The 24,690-nt window shown below is 43.8% G+C and overlaps 3 protein-coding genes across 7 annotated transcripts; 2 read left to right on the top strand and 1 right to left on the bottom strand.

The window, feature by feature from the left end:
• Window positions 1–12,191: 12,191 nt before the first annotated feature.
• Window positions 12,192–16,686, top strand: LOC136540403 (uncharacterized). Of its 2 annotated transcripts, none has more exons than XM_066532415.1 (3): window positions 12,192–12,429; window positions 13,510–13,586; window positions 13,957–16,686. In XM_066532415.1, the coding sequence occupies exon 3, from the start codon at window positions 14,031–14,033 to the stop codon at window positions 16,386–16,388; it is 2,358 nt and encodes a 785-aa protein (XP_066388512.1). In that variant the 5' UTR covers window positions 12,192–12,429; window positions 13,510–13,586; window positions 13,957–14,030; the 3' UTR covers window positions 16,389–16,686. The 2 variants fall into 2 exon arrangements, with proteins under 2 accessions (XP_066388512.1, XP_066388513.1); XM_066532416.1 differs by having other exon boundaries at window positions 13,898–16,686.
• A 224-nt stretch (window positions 16,687–16,910) lies between these two features.
• LOC136540402 (remorin 1.4-like) lies at window positions 16,911–19,730 on the bottom strand. 4 transcript variants are annotated; one of them, XM_066532411.1, is made up of 6 exons: window positions 19,326–19,730; window positions 19,023–19,108; window positions 18,047–18,292; window positions 17,608–17,935; window positions 17,488–17,536; window positions 16,911–17,264 (listed from the first exon to the last, which is right to left on the bottom strand). In XM_066532411.1, exons 1-6 carry the CDS (start codon window positions 19,349–19,351, stop codon window positions 17,073–17,075), a joined length of 927 nt encoding a protein of 308 aa, XP_066388508.1. In that variant the 5' UTR covers window positions 19,352–19,730; the 3' UTR covers window positions 16,911–17,072. The 4 variants fall into 4 exon arrangements, with proteins under 4 accessions (XP_066388508.1, XP_066388507.1, XP_066388510.1 ...); XM_066532410.1 differs by having other exon boundaries at window positions 17,455–17,536; window positions 19,326–19,725; XM_066532413.1 differs by having other exon boundaries at window positions 17,455–17,536; window positions 19,279–19,718.
• A 1,083-nt stretch (window positions 19,731–20,813) lies between these two features.
• LOC136540401 (pentatricopeptide repeat-containing protein At3g29290-like) lies at window positions 20,814–24,065 on the top strand. The gene is made up of 2 exons (XM_066532409.1): window positions 20,814–22,717; window positions 23,604–24,065. Exons 1-2 carry the CDS (start codon window positions 21,107–21,109, stop codon window positions 23,766–23,768), a joined length of 1,776 nt encoding a protein of 591 aa, XP_066388506.1. The 5' UTR covers window positions 20,814–21,106; the 3' UTR covers window positions 23,769–24,065.
• The last annotated feature ends 625 nt before the right edge of the window (window positions 24,066–24,690 follow it).

The raw sequence follows: 24,690 nt of genomic DNA, 5'->3' as shown, positions 1-24,690 counted from the left end.
CAACAAATTAACTCCAAGGCAAGGATACTTACGGTTTGGTCTACCGATTTAATTTCTTGAACTGGTAGTGCCTGCCCGAGCCCCTAGGCACAGCCGTGGGGTCGACTCCCATACTCTGTAGAGGAGGTCTTGGCTCCTCCATAGTCAACCTCTGTTTTGCCTGACTCTCTGGGGCCCTCTCCGCCTGCTGCTCCAGGTTTGCCTCTGCCTGTTGCTCAGGGACTCCCATCGTTTGCCCCATAGGGACTCCCATCGTCTACTGTGTGGGAACTTCCCTCGTCTATTGCTCGGGGACTTCCCTTGTCTATGGCTCAGGGACTTCTTCACCTCCCCTTGATTGATTCCCTATGGGAGTGCTGCGCAGAGGCTCCTTCGTGCTTGATGGAGGATCCATCAGAACTTCATCATCATCTGACTAGTCGAACACAATGGTCCTTTGTGTTCGACTAGTCTAATCATCGCCAAGCGAGATGCCGCTTGGTTTGATGGGAGTAGCACCCGCCATCTTCCTCCCCTTCTGGGCTAGCTCATCTGTCGCTGCCCTCTTCCCCCAGGCTTTCTCCGACACCAGGGGAGAACTCTCTGTCTGACCAACATCTGTGCCTCTAGAGTCCGACAAGACGTCGATGGCACTTCCTTCTGGTTGAGTTGGTGGTCGTGCATCCACAACTGGTGGCCAATTGCCCTTTGGCACACTTGAAAAGTACACCGCCCTATCCTATGAGTGGATCTTTGCATAGGTAAATCAGTCCACTGCTCGGTAATGAAGAAGGATAAAAAGCATCAGGAATACACAACTAAGATATTTACCTAAGGAGGCAGATTTTTGTAGTTGAAGGGCTTTGTATACCCTGACATGTTGAAAGAGGAAAACAGAGCGAATAGCTCTGCAGCCTGCTCTTCACAAATGTTCCTCGACAGCATCTCCGGCCTCTCCTGGGTACCATTGGTCTCCCCCTTGAACTCGAAGGCTAGATGCGCCCTCTCTTTATAGGGCTGCATGCGGTGTACTATAAAGCTTGCCACTACCAATCCGCCATTGGTTCTCACTCCCCTTATTAAGGCAAGAAGCTCCCTCACTTGCTCCATGTCAGCGCTGTTCAGCGTCTCTGACCAGCTCCTCTGACTCTTCGGGATGTGGTCAGCGCCGCAGCAGATGGCTGGGTGGCTCTGTTTCATGTAGAACCACCTGTCATTCCACCCCTTCAATGATGTGTTCAGTGGCACAGTAAGGTACTCACCCGCCATCCCATCGCACAGCTGAAGGTACACCCTGCTGACCACTTTGGAACCACTGCCGCCTCTCTTTTTTAGCCAGAACAGGTAACGAAAGAGATTGAAATGGGGGAGGATTCTGAGATGTGCCTCACAGAAATGGATGAAGATTGAGATGTGTAGAATGGTATTGGGATGGAGGTTGCATAGACTAACCACCCAAAGCTCCAACAGATCCCTCAGGAACAGATGAATAGGAAATCCCAACCTGCACCAGAAATAATCCTCGAATACCACCACTTCATCGGTATGAGGCATTGGGAAAAACTCACCAAGGGCCGGCCACCATCCGGTGGTAGCACGGTTAGGAAGAATGCCAGCCTCCACCAATATGTTAAGATCCACCTCTCCTGTTCATGATGGCACCCACTCTTCATCCCACCGAGTGCCGGCGCTCGCCTTCTTGGGGTTTGTTTTCTTTGATTTGGCAGCTCCTTTCTTCAGCGCCATCTATGCGATGTGATTGGGGTTTGGCGGCAGAAGCAAATGTGGAAGCGACTCTGGAAACGCGAGGATTGAGGATGAAGATGGAATGGCAGAATGACAAAGGTATGAACGCGGAATGCAGCGGCGTAGTTATAAAGCACTTTCCCCACCCTCTCATATTCGAGGGTTTTTGGGAAACCATGCCCACAATTTGCGCCCCTCTGAATTCTCCGACGTGGATTAATGGGCCGCAGCCTGGGCTTTCGCGTAACTGCAGCCCATGTCGCTCATTTATCGCCACCATTGGTTATTACTCGTGAATAATCGCTGACTTCTCTGCCATTTATTGAGGGTCAGTAATGGTTACTGTACAGCCATTACTCCGGTTTTTTCTCCATGATGGAGTTTTTCAGATATCTCCATAAATGACTCGGGGACTGGCTACCTGCTCGACCGATCTTTTTAATATTTTTCTGTTTCTGACCTTAGCACCACATGGTTATGTCACCTACTATCAGGCTCGGGGACTAAGTGGGCACATTTCACCTTGTGGTGAATGTGTTCTCTCTCATTTCAGTGCTGCGCTTGAGGACTGGCTGTCTACTCGGCTGGTCTTTTACTATTCTTCTACTTTGGACCCTGGCACCATATGACTACGTCATCTACTGTCAGGCTCGGGGACTAAGTGGGCACACTTTACCTCGCAGTGAATGTGCTTGCTTTATTCTAGAAGACTCCACGCCTCTCTAAGCTAAGGAAGATTATCTCCTTTTCTCGTGGTCGGACTCTAAGTGGGCACACTTGATCCACTACGAAGAAATTTTCGATTCTAAACTTGAGCTCCTTACACCCTTATGGCAAGCCGTGCTTGGGTTATGCTGCTCGGCTACGATTTGTGCTGCTCAGAAATAGTACACGTTGCTCGGCAACTGCTCACAACTGCTCGGCAACTCATCATGGTGGTCGAACCATGAGTTTGACTGCTCGGCTTTGTTCGCACCTGCTCGGACAAGTTCAAGATGGCATTGCATAATGGGTACAAGGTGCTCGAGGACTAGCTGTGGGAGGTATGACCCCGGATACCCATGGTGGACCACATGGGCTCCGCCCTTAGGGGCGGCCCAGCCCATAAGACGAAGCCTTGTGGGGCATGACTCTGGTCGGTGCCTTCCACAAGACATCTAAAAGATATCCCAAAGATATTACGAGATCTGTTAGGATATGTATGATCCCAAGATTCCTATAATCAGTTATTACTTTCTGGTTATCTCTTAGATCTAACCAACTTGTAACCCTGCTCCCCAGACTATATAAGGCGGGCAGGGACCCCCTCCAAACACATGCAATATCAGATGATAGCTAATACAAACCAACAGACCACAGGAGTAGGGTATTATGTCATACTGACAGCCTAAACCTATCTAACTTGTGTGTCTCTGTTACCTTCTTGTTCTTGATCTCATGCTCCTCTGCTGATCAATCTACCTTCATGGGATACCCCCTCGGAGGACTGCCGACGATATTCTATCAACACTATTGGAATTTTTTACCTTGTGCAAAAAAGTAACATAATGGTCAGATTTTGGGGCTGAGTATATATACTCCCTCAACCCCTCCTCTTGTGGTAGCTCTTTAGATCATGAAAAACATATCCATAGATGCCAAAGAGCTCTCCCCTCTTTCTCTTTGTGAGGATTGATTTATTCTTGTGAGATCTAGAGAGTAGGGTTGAGAGATTGGGTGTTTGATATCAAGAGAGAGCAATACCACCCTTTAGCACTTATGGAACTTGTTCATCATTCGGTGAAGCATTTGTTAGTCTTGGAGGTGAAGCCTCCTAGATGACAAGGAGTTGCCAGTGACCTCTAGTTCTTGTGGTGAGCTAGGGAAGTTTGTGAAGGCCCTAATCTTGCCTCCATAAGGGAAGAGATCAAGCTTAGTGGATTGAGAAAAGTGGTTGAAAGAGACCCTGCTAGAGTGCACCATGGAGTGTCACTCACAGCTTCCTCAATGGAGATGTATGATTCATGTTGAGGCCCAAACTTCAGTAAACAAATCGAGTGTATCTGTCGGTGCGAAAAGTGACCAACAAGTAAATATTTGTAGTTTTGTCGTGTGTTATGATCGGATGTGGCCTAGCACTCAATGACATAGGATTTATACTAGTTCAGGCAACAAGCCCTATGTCTAGTTGAGGTCGGTCGGTGACTTTATTCCTGAGCCCAGGTGCTTGAAGTTTGCTATGGGGTTACAAACGAGTAAGGAATGAGAAAGGGGGGTGTTAGAGGCCCGATCGAACTCTGAACCGAGTGGAAGAGAGTGACGGATGCTCAAACATGCACTAAGTATTGAAATGTATGCTTTGTGTGTCCGAGCTTATCAGCTATTGAGAGCGTGTAGACTATGTAGTTGTCAAGCCCTAGAGCTACTGAGCTATCGAGTCACCAGTCTTCGGGGGGGGGGGGGCTTTTAGTAGAGAGCTCATCCCCTTTTATAGTTGAAGGGGATGGCCTTACAAGTCAGAGAAAAAGAGAGAGAGTGTATATGTGTGCTGCCTAGTCTTGTTGCCCACACCATCGGGTACGAGATGGCCATCTGTGCCCACAATACTGTTTATGTTCAAACACATCTAGCAGGCTCTACCATGTTCACCTGGTACGGCAAACGACGATGCCCACAATACTGTTTATACTCCGACACGTCTGGTAGGTTCTACCATGTTCGTCTGACATGCCCCGATGGCACCGTTCTATAGGTGCGCAGGGCATGGCAGGGTATAGTCCTTGGTATTACGGTTAACTTGGGCACCTTACCTTATCTGCTCCGCTTGCTCCCCAGGTCCACACCGAGCGGGTGTCCCCGATCAGTCGTTCCTAGTTGGCCCCGACCGTCTCGGTCAGGAAAGAGCAATGAGCAGAGGTTCGGCGTATCCTCAGTCGGAGAAGGAGGTCAGAGTCGGACTACGGTCCCACCTTGGCTAGCCTTCCGGTCAGGGACCGAATCGTTGTTTTGGCCTGTCATTATGTATCTGGCCGGCCTAGGCGCATGCTATCGCTACGTCGCTTGCTGGGCCGGGTTTTGCAGGGAAGTGGGTCCATTAGGGACCCCGGGTTTATGAACCCGACAATATCCTTCTTGTTCTTGTGTTCTTATTGTTCAAGATTTACTTTTGGGCAATTCGCCCTGATCACTTGTTCTCATGTTTTTGGTTGTAGGTTTTGCAAGGACAACTCATTGCATGTCTAGCAACCTTTGGTAACAAGTAGATTCGATTACATAGGTGTAATCGTTATTGATTTGAGATTTCACGTCACCCAAATCAGAACTTCCAACCCCAAATCAGAATTTCTGACATTGGGAGGTTAAAAAATTCTAAGCTTTCTATCTGTGTTTTTATATTTCTAGGAATGTTGTTCACCCCCACTCTAGCCGACATCTTGGACCTTTCAACTTGGATAGAATAATTCCTAGAAAGGAAACCATTTATCTTACGAAGGCCATTTAGTTTTAATAAACACATGCTTAGCAAGCTTGGCTATGTTTTTGTTATCTTCTTTGAGACTTTTATGGTTTTTTAAGTTGGATTATTTAGATCCAGATTCTTCCGATAGAGTGATGGCCTAAAGAAAAAAAGTATATATAGACTAGCAAAGTGGAATATTCTATTGCTGCCCTAAAGAATGAGGATCTTGGGATAAAAGATCTTGATATGCAGAATAAATATTTTCTTAGTACATGGCTCTTCCGCTTTATGAAGGATGATGAATCGAGCAACGTTTATTGCAAAATAAATATTTAGGCTCCAAACCTCTTTGAGGAGTGGAAGATAAACATGGTGACTCCTAATTTTGGATGGGTTTAATGAAGGTTAAGCCTCCCTTCCTTAACGGGGGAGATACCAAGTGATCAAAGGATCCAAGTGAGGTTCTAGGAGGATGCGGGATTAGGAAGTCTTACTTAAAGTGAACAATATCCAAGTCTATATTATATCATGCATAGAAAACATGACACTGTGGCTAATGTAATGAGCACAACTCCATTAAATATATCTCTTTGAACAGCACTAGTGGGAAATAATCTAGTGCCATGGCATGATTTGGAGGCAACAATTGCTAATATTACTTTGAATGATCAAAATGATTCATTTAGATGGCTACAAACAAAAAATGACAGTTTACAAAACAATATATGTATAAAATCTTATTGATGATGTTGCAATTGTACATGACCTGATTTTTAGGCTCAAATTACCTTTGAAGATTAATATTTTTGTTTAGAGGTTTGTTTTTTACTAAGGATAACTCAATTTAGAGAAGGTGGCAAGGGAGCAAACATTATTGTTTTTATTTAGAGGATGAAACAATACTACAACTTTTTTATATTGTCCTTGTGCAGAATTCATTTGGAGAATTGTTTTCATAACTTTTGGTTTACACCCCTTTTAATGTCGCACACAAGTTTAGTTCTTGGTTAATAGAGTACATAAAATTATAAAACATCAAACTTTGGTTGGAGTTTGTGCTCTATGTTGGACTTTATGGTTAAGTCGAAATGATATTGTGTCTGATAAACGAAAGGTACCATTTTTTATGCAGGTTTTATTCAAGGCCACATATTGGATAAGATTTTGGGCATTGCTACATAAAGTGGAGAATCAGAAAGTTGTGCGGAACGCTTACTGGGCCTTGAAGATCACCACATTAATTGGAGGTTTTTGATGGACAAAAATGGATGTTTTCATATATATTATGTAAAAAGTGTTGGGTCTCTATTTTGCGCTTTTGTTTGGTGAACTATGAGCTTGCTTCGATACAAGTATAGCTATTGTAATAAGGAACAACTAAAGCATCACTAATGTTGAGGCTGAGATACTTCTATATTCTATTGTTAAAAAAGAAATAGTACATGCTCCGATCGCTTATATCTTAGACGATCATCATCCTCTAAACTAGCAACTTCATCCTTAATGAAAATGCGAAGGTCCTTCATACCATGCCTAAGTACTATCGTAAGTTGTAACAAATCTTTTACTCTTTTTCGTAGCATTGAACGGAAATCAAACCAGTGGAGAGTTTACTAGGCTACCTCTAGTAGAAAACCATAGTTATAAGTATTCTTGTCCTGAAATAATTACACGTCTCGATTGAGAAGTCATTTTTAAATTTAATTAGATTTATAAAAAAATTATGAATATTTATATCTCCTAATATATTTATATGAAAATATATTTCACTATTCTAAGGATAGGGAGTATATGTTCATTAGTGATGCCACATTTTAGAGTCAACTACAGCTATTGATAGATTTTAGAGTATATGTTCCTATTAATTTATGTTATGAGCATTCAGTAGGGGTGACATCAGGCATATGTGTGCAACAAGTCTCTTGGCTCGTGATGGGTGAGTGAGTGTGGTGTTGGGCAACATGTCTCTTGGCTTGTGATGGGTGAGTGAGTGTGGTGTTGTGCAACATGTCTCTTGGCTTGTGATGGGTGCATGGTGCAGGTGTTAAGCGTTGAGATGGTTGAGGCAATGGAGAAGGTCAAGCGAGTTCATGTAGATGGACCGAGGGCGATGAAGGATGGACATGGAGCCTTTAACCAAGGGACCGAGGTTCCAGGGCGGACAGTGGATGGCTAGCACTTGGTGACGTCGATGAGCAAGTGTATATGAGGAGACGATGTAGACCATGTTGACCAAGTCAAGGCGGTAGTTGACCATGTCAAGCATTGGTGTGAAGACTTCGTGATTGGGCAGTCGAGGATGGACAGTGACACACGTCGAGATCGTGGAGGAGGCGTAGCGGATATGCTTCTCCAGTTGTGTTTGGCGGTTTGGGCCTCAACCACCATTAGACAATTTTGCGGGTTTGGACCTGAAAACCCGGGATGGAGTTTGGGGAGGCACATGGTGTCATTGGGAAGCTTGTGTCAAGGCGAAGTATTCTCGTGAAGGGCTCATGGCCATCAGATGCATAGATCTCAACCTGGACCAATATGCCCCTGGGTTAAGTGGTTCAAGAAAATATCTAAGGGCAAGCTTGACATGTGTAATATGGCTCTATAAATAAGAGGGGAGCTTGCTCAAGCTAGCCATCTCTTCCAATTTTAGTTTCCCTGTCTCTAGGTTGTTTTCTCATAGGTGTATAACAACTCTAGATTAATTAGGACGAGTACATCACTACACGTTTAGTGCCAGTGGTCTCATATGCCATCTCATGCAACACCAAATAGGATTTTTATGATAAAGAGGAGAGATGGGGAGGTGAGAGAAAGAGGCACCTTATAGGCTAAAGTTTAGGAGTATGAGATAACTCTTTCACCATTTTATAATTTGTTGTTGCCATTAAAGACTTAAATTTCCTACTTTCTATTAAAAGATTAAATAATTTATACATAAATTAGTGAAATATACAATTACTATGAGACTACTTAAAAGACAACCCATTGTAAAAGATTGTTTACAAATAGTCTCAATTTGATGTGTCAATGCATAAGACTGCCTATTAGATAATACCAATGCACTTTCCCTTAGCCCGTCCTATTTGGCTTCTATTACACGACGATGTAGAAGGTATGGACAACATCAACCAGATACATCTTCAAAGAACTTATGTATTGGCATTCTATGTCATCAAGATTTCTCATGCCGTGCCTGGGCTAACGGATAGATGCAGCTTTTCAGAGGAATGAAGTTCAACTTATCTGCCGTGTCTTAGCCCGATGGACATGGATGGCGACAATTCATTGTTTGTTGTGTTTCCCTTTTTTCATCACTATTCTAGCAACGCAAATATTATCCTCAAGACGATCAATAATAAAGTATATCTTGTTGTTCCCAAAAAAGTTGCCAAGAGAACAAGTGCTGCCCTTAGGACAACACATCAAGTTGATATTGGAAATGGGAGGATGCAACAATTGTTGATCAAGAAAGTTGGTCATATACTCTACGTCATCGACGGTGAGGCTCCTCCCTGTGCGTAGATCCATCAAGTGAGAGAGGAGTTGTTCACTCGAGAACTACAACATCATGAGACACAAAAGGTCATCGAGTTCCGGATGAGCTGCCTTGCACACCATGACCATAAGGGCCACCCGGGTCCTGGCGTAATCGGGATGTGGGATAGCTCATATGATCTAGATGGCTAGAGAGGGCAAATAGCCTATAAAAATTTCTACAAAACACAAATGCTAGTGCAAACTTTGGTTAAAACAATATGAGGCACTAATAGCTTCTACATTACACTAGCTCTAATTTCACCCAAGGCAAGCCTTCTAAATAATGCTAGTAGCTTGATCTAGTCTATGCCACAGCAATACACAAACTACAACTAGCAAGAACTAGCTAGAATTAGCAAGAGATACTAAAAGAAGCAACTACAACTAGGCTACTACTACAACTACCACTACTCTAGGCTAGGCACACAACTACTACTCAAGCAAAGTATGAAAGTAAATGCAAAGAGTGAGTAGTGAGCAAACCACATAGGGCAAGAGTTGACATAAGATATATTCCCGAGGTGCAGTTGCATGCCAGTAAACTATGTCCTCGTTGTGGCGAGTCCCTACGTGATGGTTCATGAACTAACTAGCGTGACAAGCTAGACCCACCAAGGGTGCCGCAAGAACCACTCAAATGGTGCACTCCAACTAGCCACAATTCCACTAGAGTTGCTCTTCATAATCTCCCGCGAGGATGATCACAAGAGACCCTTATAGTTGCTCGATCAGAGCTGGCAACATCTCCAAAGCCTCTCAATGATCCACCGCTCCTTCAAGCCATCTAGGTGTCAGCAACCACCAAAAGTAACAAGAATCCTGTAGCTCAAATGATCACCAATGCCACTAGATGCAAGAACTCAATGCAAATGCACTAGAATCACTCCCAATCTCAATTTGGATCAAGCAATAGGCAAAGAGACGAGTGGGAGGTGTTTGCACAAGCTCACAAGGGTGTATATCACGTTGGAGTGCCAAGAGAGATAGCCATATACAACCAATGTCTATTTATAACACCCCTTGAGCCAAACTAGCCGTTGTGCCTTTACAACATAGAATTCGGGGCACGGACCATCCGATGCCACCGTTGGACCATTGGCTAAGGGTCTGATGCCCACTCCTATGTATACATGGTGCTCAAACATTGAAACTTGTTGTTGCCCGTCAATGGTCACTATGACGTATAGTCCGACGGGCCCTGAGTCTGATGGTCATCGGACCAAAGGTGCCTTTGTCTGGTGCAACACAGAGAGCTCCCAAAACGCTCCTAATTACATCAGACTGGGCTGACGTCATGCACTAAACCAATAGCCATGGTCCTGGTGCCTCCTTCAAATCCTTTCTACGCACTGATAGGTGGGGCCTATGGGATGAACAGTGCAACCATTTGGTCTGACGCCACCCTGACCAAGACCGTGGGACCAAAGTCCATGGTCCGGGTGACCCAGAGGCACTTGCGGCTAGGTTTAACCAACAGGCTCAACCTCTATCGGTTCGGTGCTATCCTTCTCGGTCCTATGCTCACCTAGGAGCATTTGTAGCTCGAGTTTCTAACCCTTTTCCAAATGTGCTAACTCCAAATGTGTTCCAACATGAGTGCAAGTTAGTTAGCATTTTCACTACCCTTTTTCCAAGGGTATTTCATGTCCTCACTAGGTCTAATGCACATGCAATGAATTGATCCACCTAGTGGCACTTAGACAACCGTTTTGAACTTTGAGTTCCCCTCTTAATAGTATGATTATTTATCCTAAACCCGATTGTGCACTCTATTGCATCTTGACTGGCAAAACAAAATATCCTAGCTTATACCTTCGTCTTGAGTCCTTGCATTTGGTTTTTCTCTTTCTTCTTTTTTAATTGTTGAGGACTTGATCACCTTGTGGCCACCATCATCACTTCCACGGGTGCCATCCTTGTTCAATCTTGGTGTGGACATAACCTATCTCAATGACAACACTTAGAGTAGAGGTTAGTCCAATAGTTGTGTCTTAATTACCAAAACCAAACATAGGACTTTCAATTTCCTCCTTTTTGGTTATTGATGACAACTGTTACAAAGATATGAATTAAGTTTGAATTCCAAGCTAGTGTCTCACGCAAGTGCAAGCTACTAACTTGGTTTCAGTTTGTGTTGCTTACCCAAGCATTTTAACCACTTGTGAATATTTTGACAAGTTTCACAAACCCGAATTTGGTAGTATTAGCTCCTCCTACATATGTGCTAGTGTGTTTAGGTTAAAGCTTACACATATGTTGGATTTGAAGTTGTGGGAGAGACAATGCTACCAAATGATGCTAGGTATATAGAGTAAACCTTTTGTAGCGTGTATACCACTAGGAACAGTACATGCTGTGATCGCTTCTGTCTTACTATCATCATCCTCTAAACTGGTAACTTCATCCTCAATGAAAATGCGAAGGTCCTTCTTGTCATGTCTAAGTATTAGCGTAAGTTGTAACAAATCTTTTACCCTTTTTCATAGCGTTGACCGGAAATCAAACCAGTGGAGACTTTACTAGGTTACCTCTAGTACAAAATCATAGTTATAAGTATTTCTATCATGAAATAGTTATGAGTATTTTATATCTCCTAATATATTTATTATAAAAATATATTTCACTATTTTAGGATAGGGAGTATATATGTTCATCGGTGATGCCATATTCTAGGGTCAACTACAACTATCGACACATTCTAGAGTATATGTTCCTATAATTTAATATTATGAGCATTCACTAGGGGTGACAACGGCAGAGCATGTATCATGACGGACGAGACTGTTCGTTTGTCTGAATTCTGGAGGAATCTGGATGGTTTAGAGGAATGCTGGAGGAATTTGTGAGAGAAAAACACTGTTTCGGATGAAAAAAAAGCGGATCAAGCCAGGTTTAAGGGCACGCGAACGGAGCTAATGTGTCAATAGCTGTAGTTGCTAGGTGGGAGATTCAAATTCCGCTCTAACTCACCCCAATACATATGGATTAAGATGAATCCAATAACATTGGAACTATTCGTTTCTCTTATAATCCGTCTTTTTACGGCTTGTTTTTTTAATCAGAATAGTATTTTTCTCTCACAACAAATCAGCCGGAACAATATTTTGATTTATTTTTTCAGCGAAACGAACGGACCGATGCGTTATTTGATTCTATAACAGTCAACGCCTAGTCTAAAAATTCCATTTCTACCCGACCTATTACCGCCTGTTTGGAATTGACCCATGCCAACAATGGATGGAGCGTAGCCCACGTGTCATCGAACTCACACTTCATGATATTTTTCTTTAGCAGACCGTCATTTCACTGATGGCATGGTGAATTGGTGACGATGAATTGAATTGCTTTGGCCGGAGAATTGCCAAGGTAAATGCATCCAGGTCACCAAAGCTAAGCTGCTGCAAGTCTGCACGGCAACATCCAGGCGTTACGAAACGAAGTAATTTAACGCTGCCAAGACGCGGAAAGCCGAAACAAAAGAAACGGCCGCCGCCGCACCCTTCTGTTTACGCCTTCTTCTTTGTTGCACGCACGACTGCCCCTCCCCCTTCCTCTCCCCCCTCCGGAGAAGAGAAGGTGGCGCTGCCGGCCAGCTGCCTACCTGCCCAGCGAACCGCATCTCCTCCGCCACCGCTGTCCGCTACCTCTCCTCCTCAACCGCGTCGCTGCTTCGTTTGCCTCTGCGGCCGCGAGGGCGTGAGGCTCCGCCGGGGGCCTCTGCACTCTCAAAGGTATGATCTCTGGTCTTGCTCCCTCGGGTCCGGTGGGCTTTGTGTGATCGCTTTTGATTCGCCTGGTTTTCCTGCGTTCCGCGATGTGGTTTGGTTTCTGGGGTTCACTAGGACGCCGCTTCGGGTTGTTCTGTGTCTGTTCTTTGTTTGAAAAGAGTAAAAGTTTGACTAAGAAAGATGAAGTTTTGATGTTAAATAATCTCGTCGCCATATATATTTCCATTTCAGTTTGTTTTCCTAACAATTGCACTGGCTGCTGGCATGATGCATAGGTATTTGGTTATATATATGTAACTTAACAACGATTCTGCTTGGTGTAATACGCGTTAAAAATCGGATTTGGTCTTTCCGAATTCGGTTCCTCCGGTTAGTGATTTCTTTTCAATGACGACAAATTGCCATTGAAAGTGTGCCACATTTTAAGATTAATGCCGCTGGTCCCCTTGTTCCCGTGTTTTTCTTTTACGTAATTTCCGTGGGGACTTTGGTTGGATGACGTATTTGTGGAGGAGTGGGATCTTCGATATGATCTCTGCCCAATTCTGTTCGGTGTTTGTACAGGTGGATTACTCTATATTTAGTTCAAACAGTTTCCTAGACCGCTCTCTTCCTCTATTTTCATCTTGACTAGTAGTGGAGTGGCCAAATCTGCTCTTTCCTAGGAAGAACGATCCAAGTTACGGTAAGATACATAGTTCTTGAACTGGGCATCTTTTGTCACTTGTGGCTCTTGTATTGTCTAATACGTATTTGGATTTGTTATAGTAATCAAGAATGACAAGGATAGCTTGATTTAGAAATCCTAGTTTTAGAAACAGATAGTTGAATTCTTATTTGGTGTTCTGTCACATTCTGGCTGCTCCATTGCTTCTATCAAGAGGAACCTGTCAGATCTTTATGTTCATCCCCTCCTCTATCTCCTCTTTCTATAGAAATTCTGTAATATGGTTGCTGGTGGGCACTTTATTGGTTAAGCAAACTGGTCATGATGTGTACTTTATTTTTTAATATTTAATTTATGTGTGACGTGACTGATGACTATATTGCTGTCTTTATGACTTTGTTTCCTTTCAAATTCAGGCCAATTTCTCAACATGAAATTTGAAAGCACTCTTTAACAATTGCTGATTGAACAGCACGGTACCTGGTTTTAGGAGGTATGCTTCTGATGATGTGCAAATATTTTTTTTTCTAATTTATTGAACTAGGTTAATTTTGTCTTTATATAATTTTCATTCAAGGACTTCAGCTCTGCAGAAGTATCATTTCAACTTGGCAGAAGTAGATTATTAAGGCAACTAAGATTTATTTTTGTTTGGTTGAATAGTTATTTTTGTGGTGTGAATCCTCCACTTACTATTCAGTAAATCTATTGAAGCATTAGTGACCTATTGATCTCGCTCAAGTTTGAGTGATTGTCAAAGATGGTTGGAACCAGTACAAATTCATCTTTAATTTTTTTTTGTAGATTCTTATTGTGTCGCTGTGCAAAGGTCTCGAAATAACAAATGCCCTTTGTTGCAACAGCCTAAAACCTTTCGAGTTCAAAAGGAAGAAAATTCATCTGACACCAGCACTATCTCAGCTACTGAAAGACCTCAATGTCCAAAGATTTGGAAAAAGATTCACCTAGTGGCACCACACCTACGACTTCAGTTTCACCTCTAGAGTCAAAAAAGAATGAGAAGACTGTACCAAATTATCTCAGAGCTACTAGAGGCTCGTGCCATGATTTTTGCAAGTATGGACACAAAAATCCTTCTGGAGAGGAGCCGGGTTTTTCAGGAGGAAGAAGAAAGAAACTTCCTGCTCATCTGAATAATTTAACACTACACAGATCAGCTATCTTGGATAGGTCCAAGGATGTCTTCTCGCTACCGGATAGGTCCAAGGATGTCAAAAATAGGAGTATTTCACTAGCCAAGTCGAGCATATCTCTGGGTGAAGCGGAACGGTTTGCACCCAAGAAAACATCAGCAAACCGAAAAGGTGTTCCATCCAGTGAGCATATGGTTCCCAGGACAGCTACACCATCTCAACATAAATCTCTGAACTCTGATGGAAGAAAGATGCATTCAATTGTTGCACAGAAGGCTCCAACAAATCTAAGGCGTTCAAATGGAGTTCCAAAAATTGATAAAAAAAAAACAATGCCAGCCAAGGGGGCCATATTTCCTGCCAAATCAAAGTTTCGAGAGAAGACCTTGCTGGAGAAATCAAGAAATGTGGATAGAGTCACAATGGCTCATCAATCATTGCACAATAGGCCAGCTTCTTCTCCGACTAAGCTCAACATGGTTAAACAGGGGCCTGTTGCATCTCAGGCTTCTAGCAAGCATCTACTTTCAAAACGTAAAAATACTCCGGAGGGACCTGTTGCAGCAAATATTACTAGAATGCATGCTAAAGCTGGACAAAATCCTAAAAGGTCAAGCAATTCAAATATAAATGGGAAGGAAGGCTCAGATATGCCCAGATCATCCCTCTCTTTGGAACCCAAGCTGACTGCTTCTGTGGAAGTACAGATAGATGATCCACAAATTACAGGGTATTATATTGATTCAACATTGGCTGAACTCTCTCCAGCTATTACAGAATATGTAGACAATTCTCCAGCACCAGAAGAAACAAGTAAATCCATTTCAGAGGACGATGGGGTGGGAAGAACTGAAAAGAGCGAAGTATTAGGAGGTGAAGCCCTGCTGGAAAGTACCATCGCCCTTGAGCTGCAGCAATCATTAGATGGAAGGGAATTCAGTGCTATCCTAGGTGAATCTGATCTAGAACATAAACTACCAGAGCATAATATTGTTCATAATGAAGCTTCAACAGATTGTGATGGCCAAACAGATTATGCAGCTCTTTGTCAATTACCAGAACAAGTAACAACTGTGGAAAATGCAGATGTGTGTGATTTTATATCAACTCAAAGTAATTCAAAAATTGAGGATGATCAAGTTGAAGTCAATGCGTCTGTGGAGTCTCTAATCTCTGAAGGTAAGAAAGAAATAGAAATTCATGAAGATTTTGAAAGATCTCCAGGGCTACTGGTAGTTGACAAAAAACATAATGAGGAGCGTGAGTCTTGTCTTGATCTTGCTTCCGGAAATGCAGCAGAGAATGATATGGCTGGTAAAGTTTTTGACAGTAGGATGAACAACAGTGCTTCTCACTGCCAATCAATTTCAGAAACTTCATCAGATGGTGGACTTCTTGAGGAGCCTAAGTCCATGCTAATTGAACCAAGTGTTTTTGCTGGTGATGAGTTAGCAAGTATCAGTAATGAAAATACCTCTGAACAGGACGGACTGAAATCACGGATATTTATTCCTCGTCAGTCACCAGAAGAACTATCAGATAATGAATTTTATGAAGAGTATGATTTTGAATTAAGTGAATCAGATGAATTTGGTACAGAGGATGAGGAGACGACAATCAACAAAAATAGGGATGAATCTATGAAGTCTGGTGGCCAAAGATCAAGAGGAACATCAACACTTGAATTGGATGATGCTAGTCTCACACCCTATAAATTGAAGTTTAAGAGGGGTAAAATTGTAGAACTCCCACCAGACAGCATTGGCCCAAGGAGACTGAAATTTAGAAGAAAGTCTGCAAATGAAGCTTCAAATCGTGAAAGCCAACCAGATAGAAGGATTTACAAAAGGAACAGCACCAGTAATGCTGTTCCTACTGATGTGGAATCTCCTGGTGTGAAACTGCGACATCAGGATGCACAAGAGAAGAAAGATGCACAAGGATTGTTCAATAATGTAATTGAAGAAACTGCAAGCAAGCTAGTTGAGTCCAGGAAAAGCAAGGTAAAAGCTTTAGTTGGTGCTTTTGAAACAGTGATTTCTCTCCAGGATGGCAAACCCACATCATTGACAGCACAAGCTGGTAATTCACAAGATTTAATTCCTGATGACGAGGGAAATGCACCTGAGGAAACTGGATAGAATTTGCATGCCTCTAAAAGGTTGCAATTTTTGCACTCATATTTGGGTCTCCTCTTTTATTTGGTTCCAGAATCGGATCTGATTGGTAGGATTTTGTTCAGTTTATACAACAAATTTCTCCTGTAGAACGACAGTTGCGGAAAAAGGTTTTACAGGCAGTATATAGTAATGTGTTCAATGGAAGGAGTGCTTTGAAGTCTACTTCACTGTAAATCAAATGAGACACTGTAAAACAAATTGTGCTTTTGTTCGGCTTGGGTTTCCTAAATGCAATATTAAAAGAGTTGGTTTTGCTGCACCTACCTCTGGTTTGGTTTTCACTGTGGTGGTGGTGGTATTGTTTGTATATCAAACACTCTGCGATGAGAATCCTAAATTCTGTTCTTTCTGATGAATATATCTACTCCTTTCTCATATTATTGGGGCAGTTCCTACTCCATGCTTCATCTTGAATGTTGATGCATGGATCTTTTTCTCTTAATTCCACATCCTTTAAACATGTTCATGTTGCTTTCAGTGGAATGCGTCAATATGTTGCGTGTTGGATACAACTCTACACTCATAACTTGTCAAAGCCAAATACATGAGTATTACAATACAGTACGTCACTATTGTGTGCCTTTTACAACCGTTCAAATCACACGTCTTTCATTTGGTTCCAAATTTCAGCGTATAGAACTATTCTCAAAAGCAAGCACATGTGCGGGGAGGCTTTCCTGTGGATTGTATCTTGCGCGCCTTCTCTTTGATCTTATTCTCATCGTTGTATTTTCGTTCTTCTGCCATTGACCTTGCTCCTCCAGCAATTTTGCTGATCCTTGTCATCTCCTGGTTGTATTCTTCTAGTGCTTTTGCTCTCTTTCTGTCCAGCTCAGTCTGCAAGTTAAGAAGCTCAGCTCTGAGTCTCCTCAAACAATGTGGTTTAATCAATAATTTATCATGATGAATTCCTAGTGTTATCATTTTTTGGGTTTGGGGCTTGTACCACGGATGCTTTTGACGAAGGAAATATTGAATTAATAGTGCAGTGTTCTTTAAACTATGAATGAACTAACAAAATTAAAACCTCTTTCTGTTCTTTTTGGCGTCTTGCCTTCACCTTCTTCTCAGTTTCCCATTCAGCTATGGTCTCCATCATCTTTTCATACCTAAATTTGAAGTCCATATCAGCATAACTTCAATCAAATGACCTTCAGAATCTAAAATAAATCATACTCACTCCTCTCTAACTCTTGCAAGCTTTGCCTTCTCCCATTCATCAGCCTTAGATCCCGTGCCGCCAATAGCAGTTACTCCTGATGCATCTTCTCCATTCCGTCTAGAATGATATGATGTAGCAGGCCTGACGGTCGACGGCGCTTTCTGAACAGCCTGTTCTTGCTCAAACTTCTTGCTCCCTTTCGTGTCTGTTGACTTGCTGGAGGATCCTGAACCCTTCTTCACACTCAGAGAAGTTTCAAGCGTCTTGGGTGCCACCTTGTGATCTGCAGGCATTTCCTCAGGCTTTCCAGGTGCTGGTTTCAGTGGCCTCCTTACCGATACGTTAACTGAAAGGATATTTCATTTCAGCACAATCACAAGAGATTTGCAGGTTTTGCTACAGTACAGGTGGGAAAAGAATGGGGGTAACCGAGTAAGGTAGAACATGTTTACACTACCTGGACCGTCATCGTCGTGTTCTAGAGGCTCTTTGCCGCTAAACCATCTTGCGATTTTGTTGCCTCCAGCAGGTTTTTTGGTGCTTTCACCTCTCTTGACTGGCGACAGGGCTGGGGACACCTCCTCGTTGGGGACAGACTTCTTCTGAGTTGCAAGCTTCTCTTCACGGGCAGCAATTGCAAATGCTGCTGCTGCAATTGTGGCCGCGAATGAAGCATCATATTCCCCACTGCTGTTCATTTCCGCTGGACGTCACAATGCCAATTTGTCAGATTGTTTTTCCAGAACTGCCGCTAGGATTCTGACCAGCTTGTATTGATAAATTTTGTTAGATATTTTCGTTTCAGTTGGATGGTTTTGTTTCTTTCAAGAAAATGAATCGTTTCAATAACAGATTTTTTTTAATAATTCACTGTCAGAAAATGGGGAAAACTTAGCTGCATTCTACACATCCATGTGAAGAGTGTTTTTTCCTTCTAATTCAGAACATCTGAATTTTTTAATGCTCCACGATTTACCTTCTAATTTTTATAACGTTGATCATAATGCGATAGCACTACGATCTTATCAGTCTAAAAAACAACAATAGAAGTAAAAAAAAATTGGATAGTGCTTGACATAATTACAAGTTTACAACTGCTACCTTCTGTAAAATAAAATTATAACATTTTTGGTCCATCAAGGTACCTTCAAAACCGAAATAATCTGTGTGCTTTTTTTGAGAGTTCCAGGGAGAACACTCCCCTGTCCATCAAATTTAGTGTTTGCGTTTAACAACACCCAGCATTAAGCATTTAAAAGCTCAGTAACACTAGAGTTTCTGCAACCAGACTCCTATCAGCCGTTGCCCAAACTACAACTCAACACAGATTGATCAGAAAACAAACAATAATAGCACGAGTTGTGCTGTGCAGTTCCGTGCTTTTCATGTTTGTGAAAACCAAATCATCGCGTATTGATTGATCAGTTAGTTACCTCTTCCAATAGGCGTGCTTTCTTGCGGTGGTATGGCGGTCTGGCGTCCACCTCTTCCTCCCTTTCCTACTCCAGAAAACCTAACCCTGCAAAATAACTGTGAAATCTGAATCTGCTCGTACCTGATGATCACAAGAATGCAAGGCCCTTCCCATTCTTAAGGAGGGAGATTTAAGAGCCACCAGGCCCAAGGTACACTATGAAAAAAAAAAAGAGAAAACAATCCGAAGCCAGCCAAACAGATGAAAGATCAAACCCTTCAGCAGATCGAGGTCCGGGTCCTGCTGCGTGCACCTGTTTTACCTCAGCTTCTTCGAGTCGCCGTCCATGGCGCGCAGCGTATTTGTAGAGAAGCCCCAATGGCAGGTTCCAAGGCACAAGAAGTCGCAGCTTCAGTGACAAGCGAGAGCCTCGTATTTAAAACTGCTTGCTTGCATATAGAGGCGGTGCACCGAAGGCAGGAGAGGGCAAGCAAATTAAAACTGTTGTCTTGGAGGCAGACAATCGGAGTGGAAATGGGATCGCTTTACCCCCATGGAATGGAAGCCTTCAAGAATCCAGTCCAGCACCGGCTTCCGGACCCAGCGCGTGATATTCCTCCCTCCGTTGTGCCGCCTCTGGTCCTGGCTCAACTCTCAAGACAGCCAGCTAGCTGATGCCTGATGGAGTGTGCCTAATTCCTTTGTGACATTCAGAGGATAACTTTCGTCGGCACGAATCCGCATCTTCGCGGGGCTACGTTTGGTAACTATTCGAGGTTCCTGTACTATGAACAATTGAACATAGCTAGCAAGGAATCATGCCAGCTCTGCTTATCAGTTACAGATGTCAGTGCAATGCTCAAAGTACAAACTCGCTCCTTGCAATTTCAGATTCACTTCCCTCCTTGTGCTTTATCAGTCACCACTAAGTGCTGAATCTGTCCTGTGATGGTGGTAGTTGGATGCTAGATTTGCCCTTTTGAAATTAAAGAAGCCACTTTATGCCATCTTAGTGCCCTGGAAAGAGGATGGGTTTATCTTTGTTCTGTCCTAATAAGAGATACTGATTTACTCCAAGATTTTGTTCTCGCAGAAGTAACTGGCAGGTCAAATAGATGAGACAGATAGGCCCTGTTCGCTTGTCTTATAATCCGTACTTTTCAGCTTATTTTTTTAGCTGAAACCGTGTTTTTCTCTCACAACAAATCAGCCGAAACAGTGTTTCGGCTTGTTTTTTCAGCGAAGAGAACGGGACCGGCAATGCAAGCTTGCAACGCATCGGTTCTTTTTGTCGTTTCAATGTTCACAGATATCAGACATCATTTAGCACTGAGTATCCATAGTTCATATTGCCAAGCCACAAGGCTGACATGGTTGTATCAACGATCAGTCTTACACTACGTCGAAATGCTACACTAACCTTTTTTTACACGAAAAATAAATTATTAAACCCATCAAAACTGCTTTGAAACTACTGGGCCGAATTGGAGTCTGGACAGACTAGGATTTTCATTGGGCCAAACCAAATATTCAGGCCCGCTAATAATAAGGCCCATTTAATATATCCGATCATCCCTAATCCCATCATCCACGAGAAAATGGCGATTCTACCCAGGCTTGGCTCTTTTGTCACGGATTTGTTCGTTTGTCATTATTAAATGATCTACACCTACTAAAATATCCTGCGACAGATTTATTATCAAATTTAATATTTTTTTTTACCGTGGCATCTTTTTCTTCCCGTTTTGCCCCTGGCTGATCAAACGTTATCCATCGTTCCTTTTCCATTCAGGCGGTTGATTGACGGAGAGAGACGAGACTGAGGTCGAACCAGAAAGAGACGAGACGGAGAGCTGGCCCGGGGCAACTCCAGGCGGACGCCGCCGCCTCCCCGACGCGTCCGCGCCAGGCCGCCGCCGCCGCCCCGACCGTCGCCTCCACACACCACACTGCTCCTCTCCCACTGCCTGCCTCCTCTCTACTCGCGGTTCCTCTCCACCTCTCCAATCCATCTAGAAGTGCCATTTTCCAACCAATTCCATCGATTCTCCGTTTTTTTGGATTGATTCCTGTCCAGATTAGCGAAGAGAGCCCCGCGTGTCGATGAAATATTTGGATTTCGTTACTATTCGCGGCGTCCATGGCTACAGTTGGAGCGGCTGCAGCACGAGTTGCGGCTCCTTCGGCCAAGAGCTGCCCCCGCGCGGCAAACGGGGTGGTGGTGATGGCACAAGGTTCCGTCCGCGAAGCGGAGGCCGGAGCAGAGGTGACGCCCGCCAGGCACAAGCTCTAAGCGCCGCCGTGGTTACGGTCGGAGCTTACGTTTGTAGGGCGGCTCCATGCTTACTTGATTCAGAGGTCGACGGGAAGGAGGACGTCGACGTTGGGTTTTGGGGCGTCGATGGTGAACCGTACGCTGATGGCGGTGGCAAGAGGCGCGGGCCGCGTCGGCGTCCGACGAGGCCGACCGTTTTTCAGAAGGAGGTGGGCGCAAGAAGTACTCCACCGGCGATGGCGTCGGAGCCGGACAGGAAATCTGAGCATGGGGCGTCGAGGCTGCACTTCTTGGAGGAGAGGGACGAGGAGACGCTGTCAAGAAGGTTGATAAAGCTCAGCCAAAACAACAAGGTCAGGAGTGCCACAGAGCTGTTTGATTCAATGCGTGCATCTGGGCTGCAGCCAAGCGCACATGCCTGCAACTCCCTGTTGGCTTGCTATGTGCGTAGAAGTCCACTGGCGGATGCAATGAGGATGTTTGATTTCATGAAGGCGAAAGGAATGGCAACAGGGCACACGTATACCTTGATACTCAAGGCTGTTGCGAGCAATCAGGGTTATGTTTCTGCATTGGAAATATTCAGTAAGATTGAGGAGGAGGAAGATTCAAAGAAAATCATTGATGTGATTGTTTATAATACAATGATATCTGTGTGTGGAAGAGCAAAAGAATGGATGCTTGTGGAGAGACTATGGAGAGGGCTAGAGGAGAATTCTTTGAGTGGGACTTTGCTGACATATGATTTATTAGTCAGCATATTCGTGCAATGTGGTCAGTCTGAGTTAGCAATTGCCGCATATCAGGAAATGCTCCAGAAGGGACTTGATCCGAGCGAGGATATAATGAAGGCTATCATTGCATCCTGCACTAAAGAAGGGAAGTGGGAGTTTGCACTGTCCACATTTAGTAGAATGCTGAGTGCTGGCATGAAACCCAGTTTAATTTTGTTCAATTCGATTATCAACTCACTTGGGAAGGCTGGTCAAGATGAACTCGCCTTTAGGATGTACCATCTGCTGAAAAAATCAGGCCTTAAGCCTGATCAATATACATGGAGCGCACTGTTGTCGGGATTATACAGGTCTGGGCGATGCTGGGATTGCCTAGAGCTTTTCCAAGGAATCAAAGCCAAGCATCCGACGCTCTTAAATAATCATCTCTACAACATTGCTTTGATGTCTTGCGAAAAGCTTGGTCAATGGGAACATGGTTTGCAGCTGTTATGGATGATGGAAAAAAGTGGACTGGAAATATCTGTGGTATCTTACAATCATGTGATAGGTGCTTGTGAGGTTGCTAGCAAGCCAAAAGTTGCTCTTAAAGTGTACCAGCGCATGATTAATCAAAGGTGTTTGCCTGACACATTCACACATTTATCTGCTATACGAGCTTGCATCTGGGGATCTCTTTGGATTGAAGTAGAGGATATATTAGAGGTAATACTTTCTTTTGTCGTTTTTTTTTATCTCTGTTCAAGTCTTGAATTCCCATTTGCTTAAATGTGGGTTTTTGTACTGCTCTCATACCAAAAGATTGGACGGGTGGCACTCTGACTTTGGTTCTTCAATGGTACTTTTATCGTTGCTTAATTATTTAGCAATCTTCTATGGTTAGTACCAACACTGTGGCTGGATACAATGATGAAAATACGTCTTAGATGTGGTTTCTTTTCCAGTTTTTCTTGGTCATACGAATGGCTTCTTGTGCATAACTGCACCTGAATTTGAAGAAATGCCTTCTTGTGCTTGTGCATAACTGCTCCTGAATTTGAACAATTAGCAACTGTGTTGCTTCCATTAGATTTCTGTTCTTGACACTAGTGATATTCATTTCGAACCACATGGTTAATTTTGTGATCCAGTTATTTGGGGGGTATGCATTCTTTAGCCTCAGAAACAATGATCGTATGGTTCCATTTATCTATATTTGGAGAGGGAAAGAGAAGATTTGCAGAAAATTGCTCATTGTTCTGACCCTATCCATTATTTGAACATCAAGGACAATGGCTGTCTAAATTAGTGAGCATTAAGAACGCTGGAACAACATCGTATTAGTATAAAGTATGGATTATATTATGGATTTTGAACCTGCAGAGCATTATGGACGTTAAACTACTGAGCATTAAGAACGCTACAAAGTATCAGCACGATGCATTATGGGTGTTGACCTGGCAGAACATCGTACTATGCTTACTAGTTTCTTTACTGAATCATTCCGTCGAACCTGGTTGCAGTCTTGGTGCTTTCAAATCCAGGTTTCGTGTTTCATTCATTCATGGATGCCCTCCCTAGTGATCTAATAAATTTTTTGAACCCCCTGCAGGAGGTGGCTCCAGATTCTTCGATCTACAACGCGGTCATCCACGGGCTGTGTTTGCGAGGCAAGATCGGACTGGCCAACAGGGTGTACGCCAAGATGCGGAGCATTGGGCTCATACCGGACGGCAAGACGAGGGCGTTCATGCTTCAGTACATTGCTACGGACTAGTACTAGCCTCATGAAGAACAAAGACCGGCGATCTCGTAGCTGCACACAGCCCCAAATGAAATGAAATGAGCGAACGTGCATGTATACAGGATCTAAGGTGGTAGAGCAGAATTGTTGGGCAGCTGGACACTGTATAGGTACTCAACATTTCAACTTGTCCGCAAAGGATGGGTGTTCGCTTCAGACCGCTGCGGCTTTTTTTTAGTTCAATGTACTGTGGGCCGAGCGGAAGCTGGCAGTGCCGGTGCACAGATTCTGCATATGTTTCTCCTCACTAACATCCTGCTGCCCCTTGCCAACGAGGCAACGATGACGGGTCCCGTTCCACCGTGGATGCCTCCGGCGCCGGCGCCGGCGCCGGGCGGCTCGCCACCAATGCCAAGATGAACCGTGCGGACTTGGGGTCGACGGGCTTGGCTTTTTCTGTAGCAGCTGGTGCGCGCTCGTGGAACCACTGATACTTAACGCGCGTCTGCTCTTCTGGAGACCTGGAGTGCTGGTTCCTCCGGTGGTTCACCTCGGTCTTTCGCGGATTTTGCTCAGGCTCGTACAGTGGTCTTCAGGTGGTTGTACGGCGCGGACCTTCCCCAGAGGGTGGGTGTACGGCCTTGGCGCCTTGCATGAGCTTCGCTTGAAGTTTCTTCCTTGAAAGGAGCATAGTAGACACACGTCTACTGACCAAACAAGCCACGATGCCGAGGTTTTAAAGGTCCAGAGGTATTGCCAGAAGAAGCAGCCTGTTCGCTCGTTAGTTTCAGCCAGGTCTTATCAGCCAGTCAACAGTATTTTTCTCTCACAATAAACCAGCACCAACCGAGCTTATCAGCCCAGAAACTAACCAGCGAACAGGCTCGTTACAAAGAAATTGGTCTATATAAACCGAGCCTGAGTTCCGGTAGTGGATTTGTTTCCTCCAAACTTA

The sequence above is a fragment of the Miscanthus floridulus genome, chromosome 2 (assembly GCF_019320115.1).
Source record: "Miscanthus floridulus cultivar M001 chromosome 2, ASM1932011v1, whole genome shotgun sequence".
NCBI classification, from domain to species: Eukaryota; Viridiplantae; Streptophyta; class Magnoliopsida; order Poales; family Poaceae; genus Miscanthus; species Miscanthus floridulus.
The sequence above is the reverse complement of the archived record's forward strand: the minus strand, read 5'-3'. Positions and strand labels throughout refer to the sequence as shown.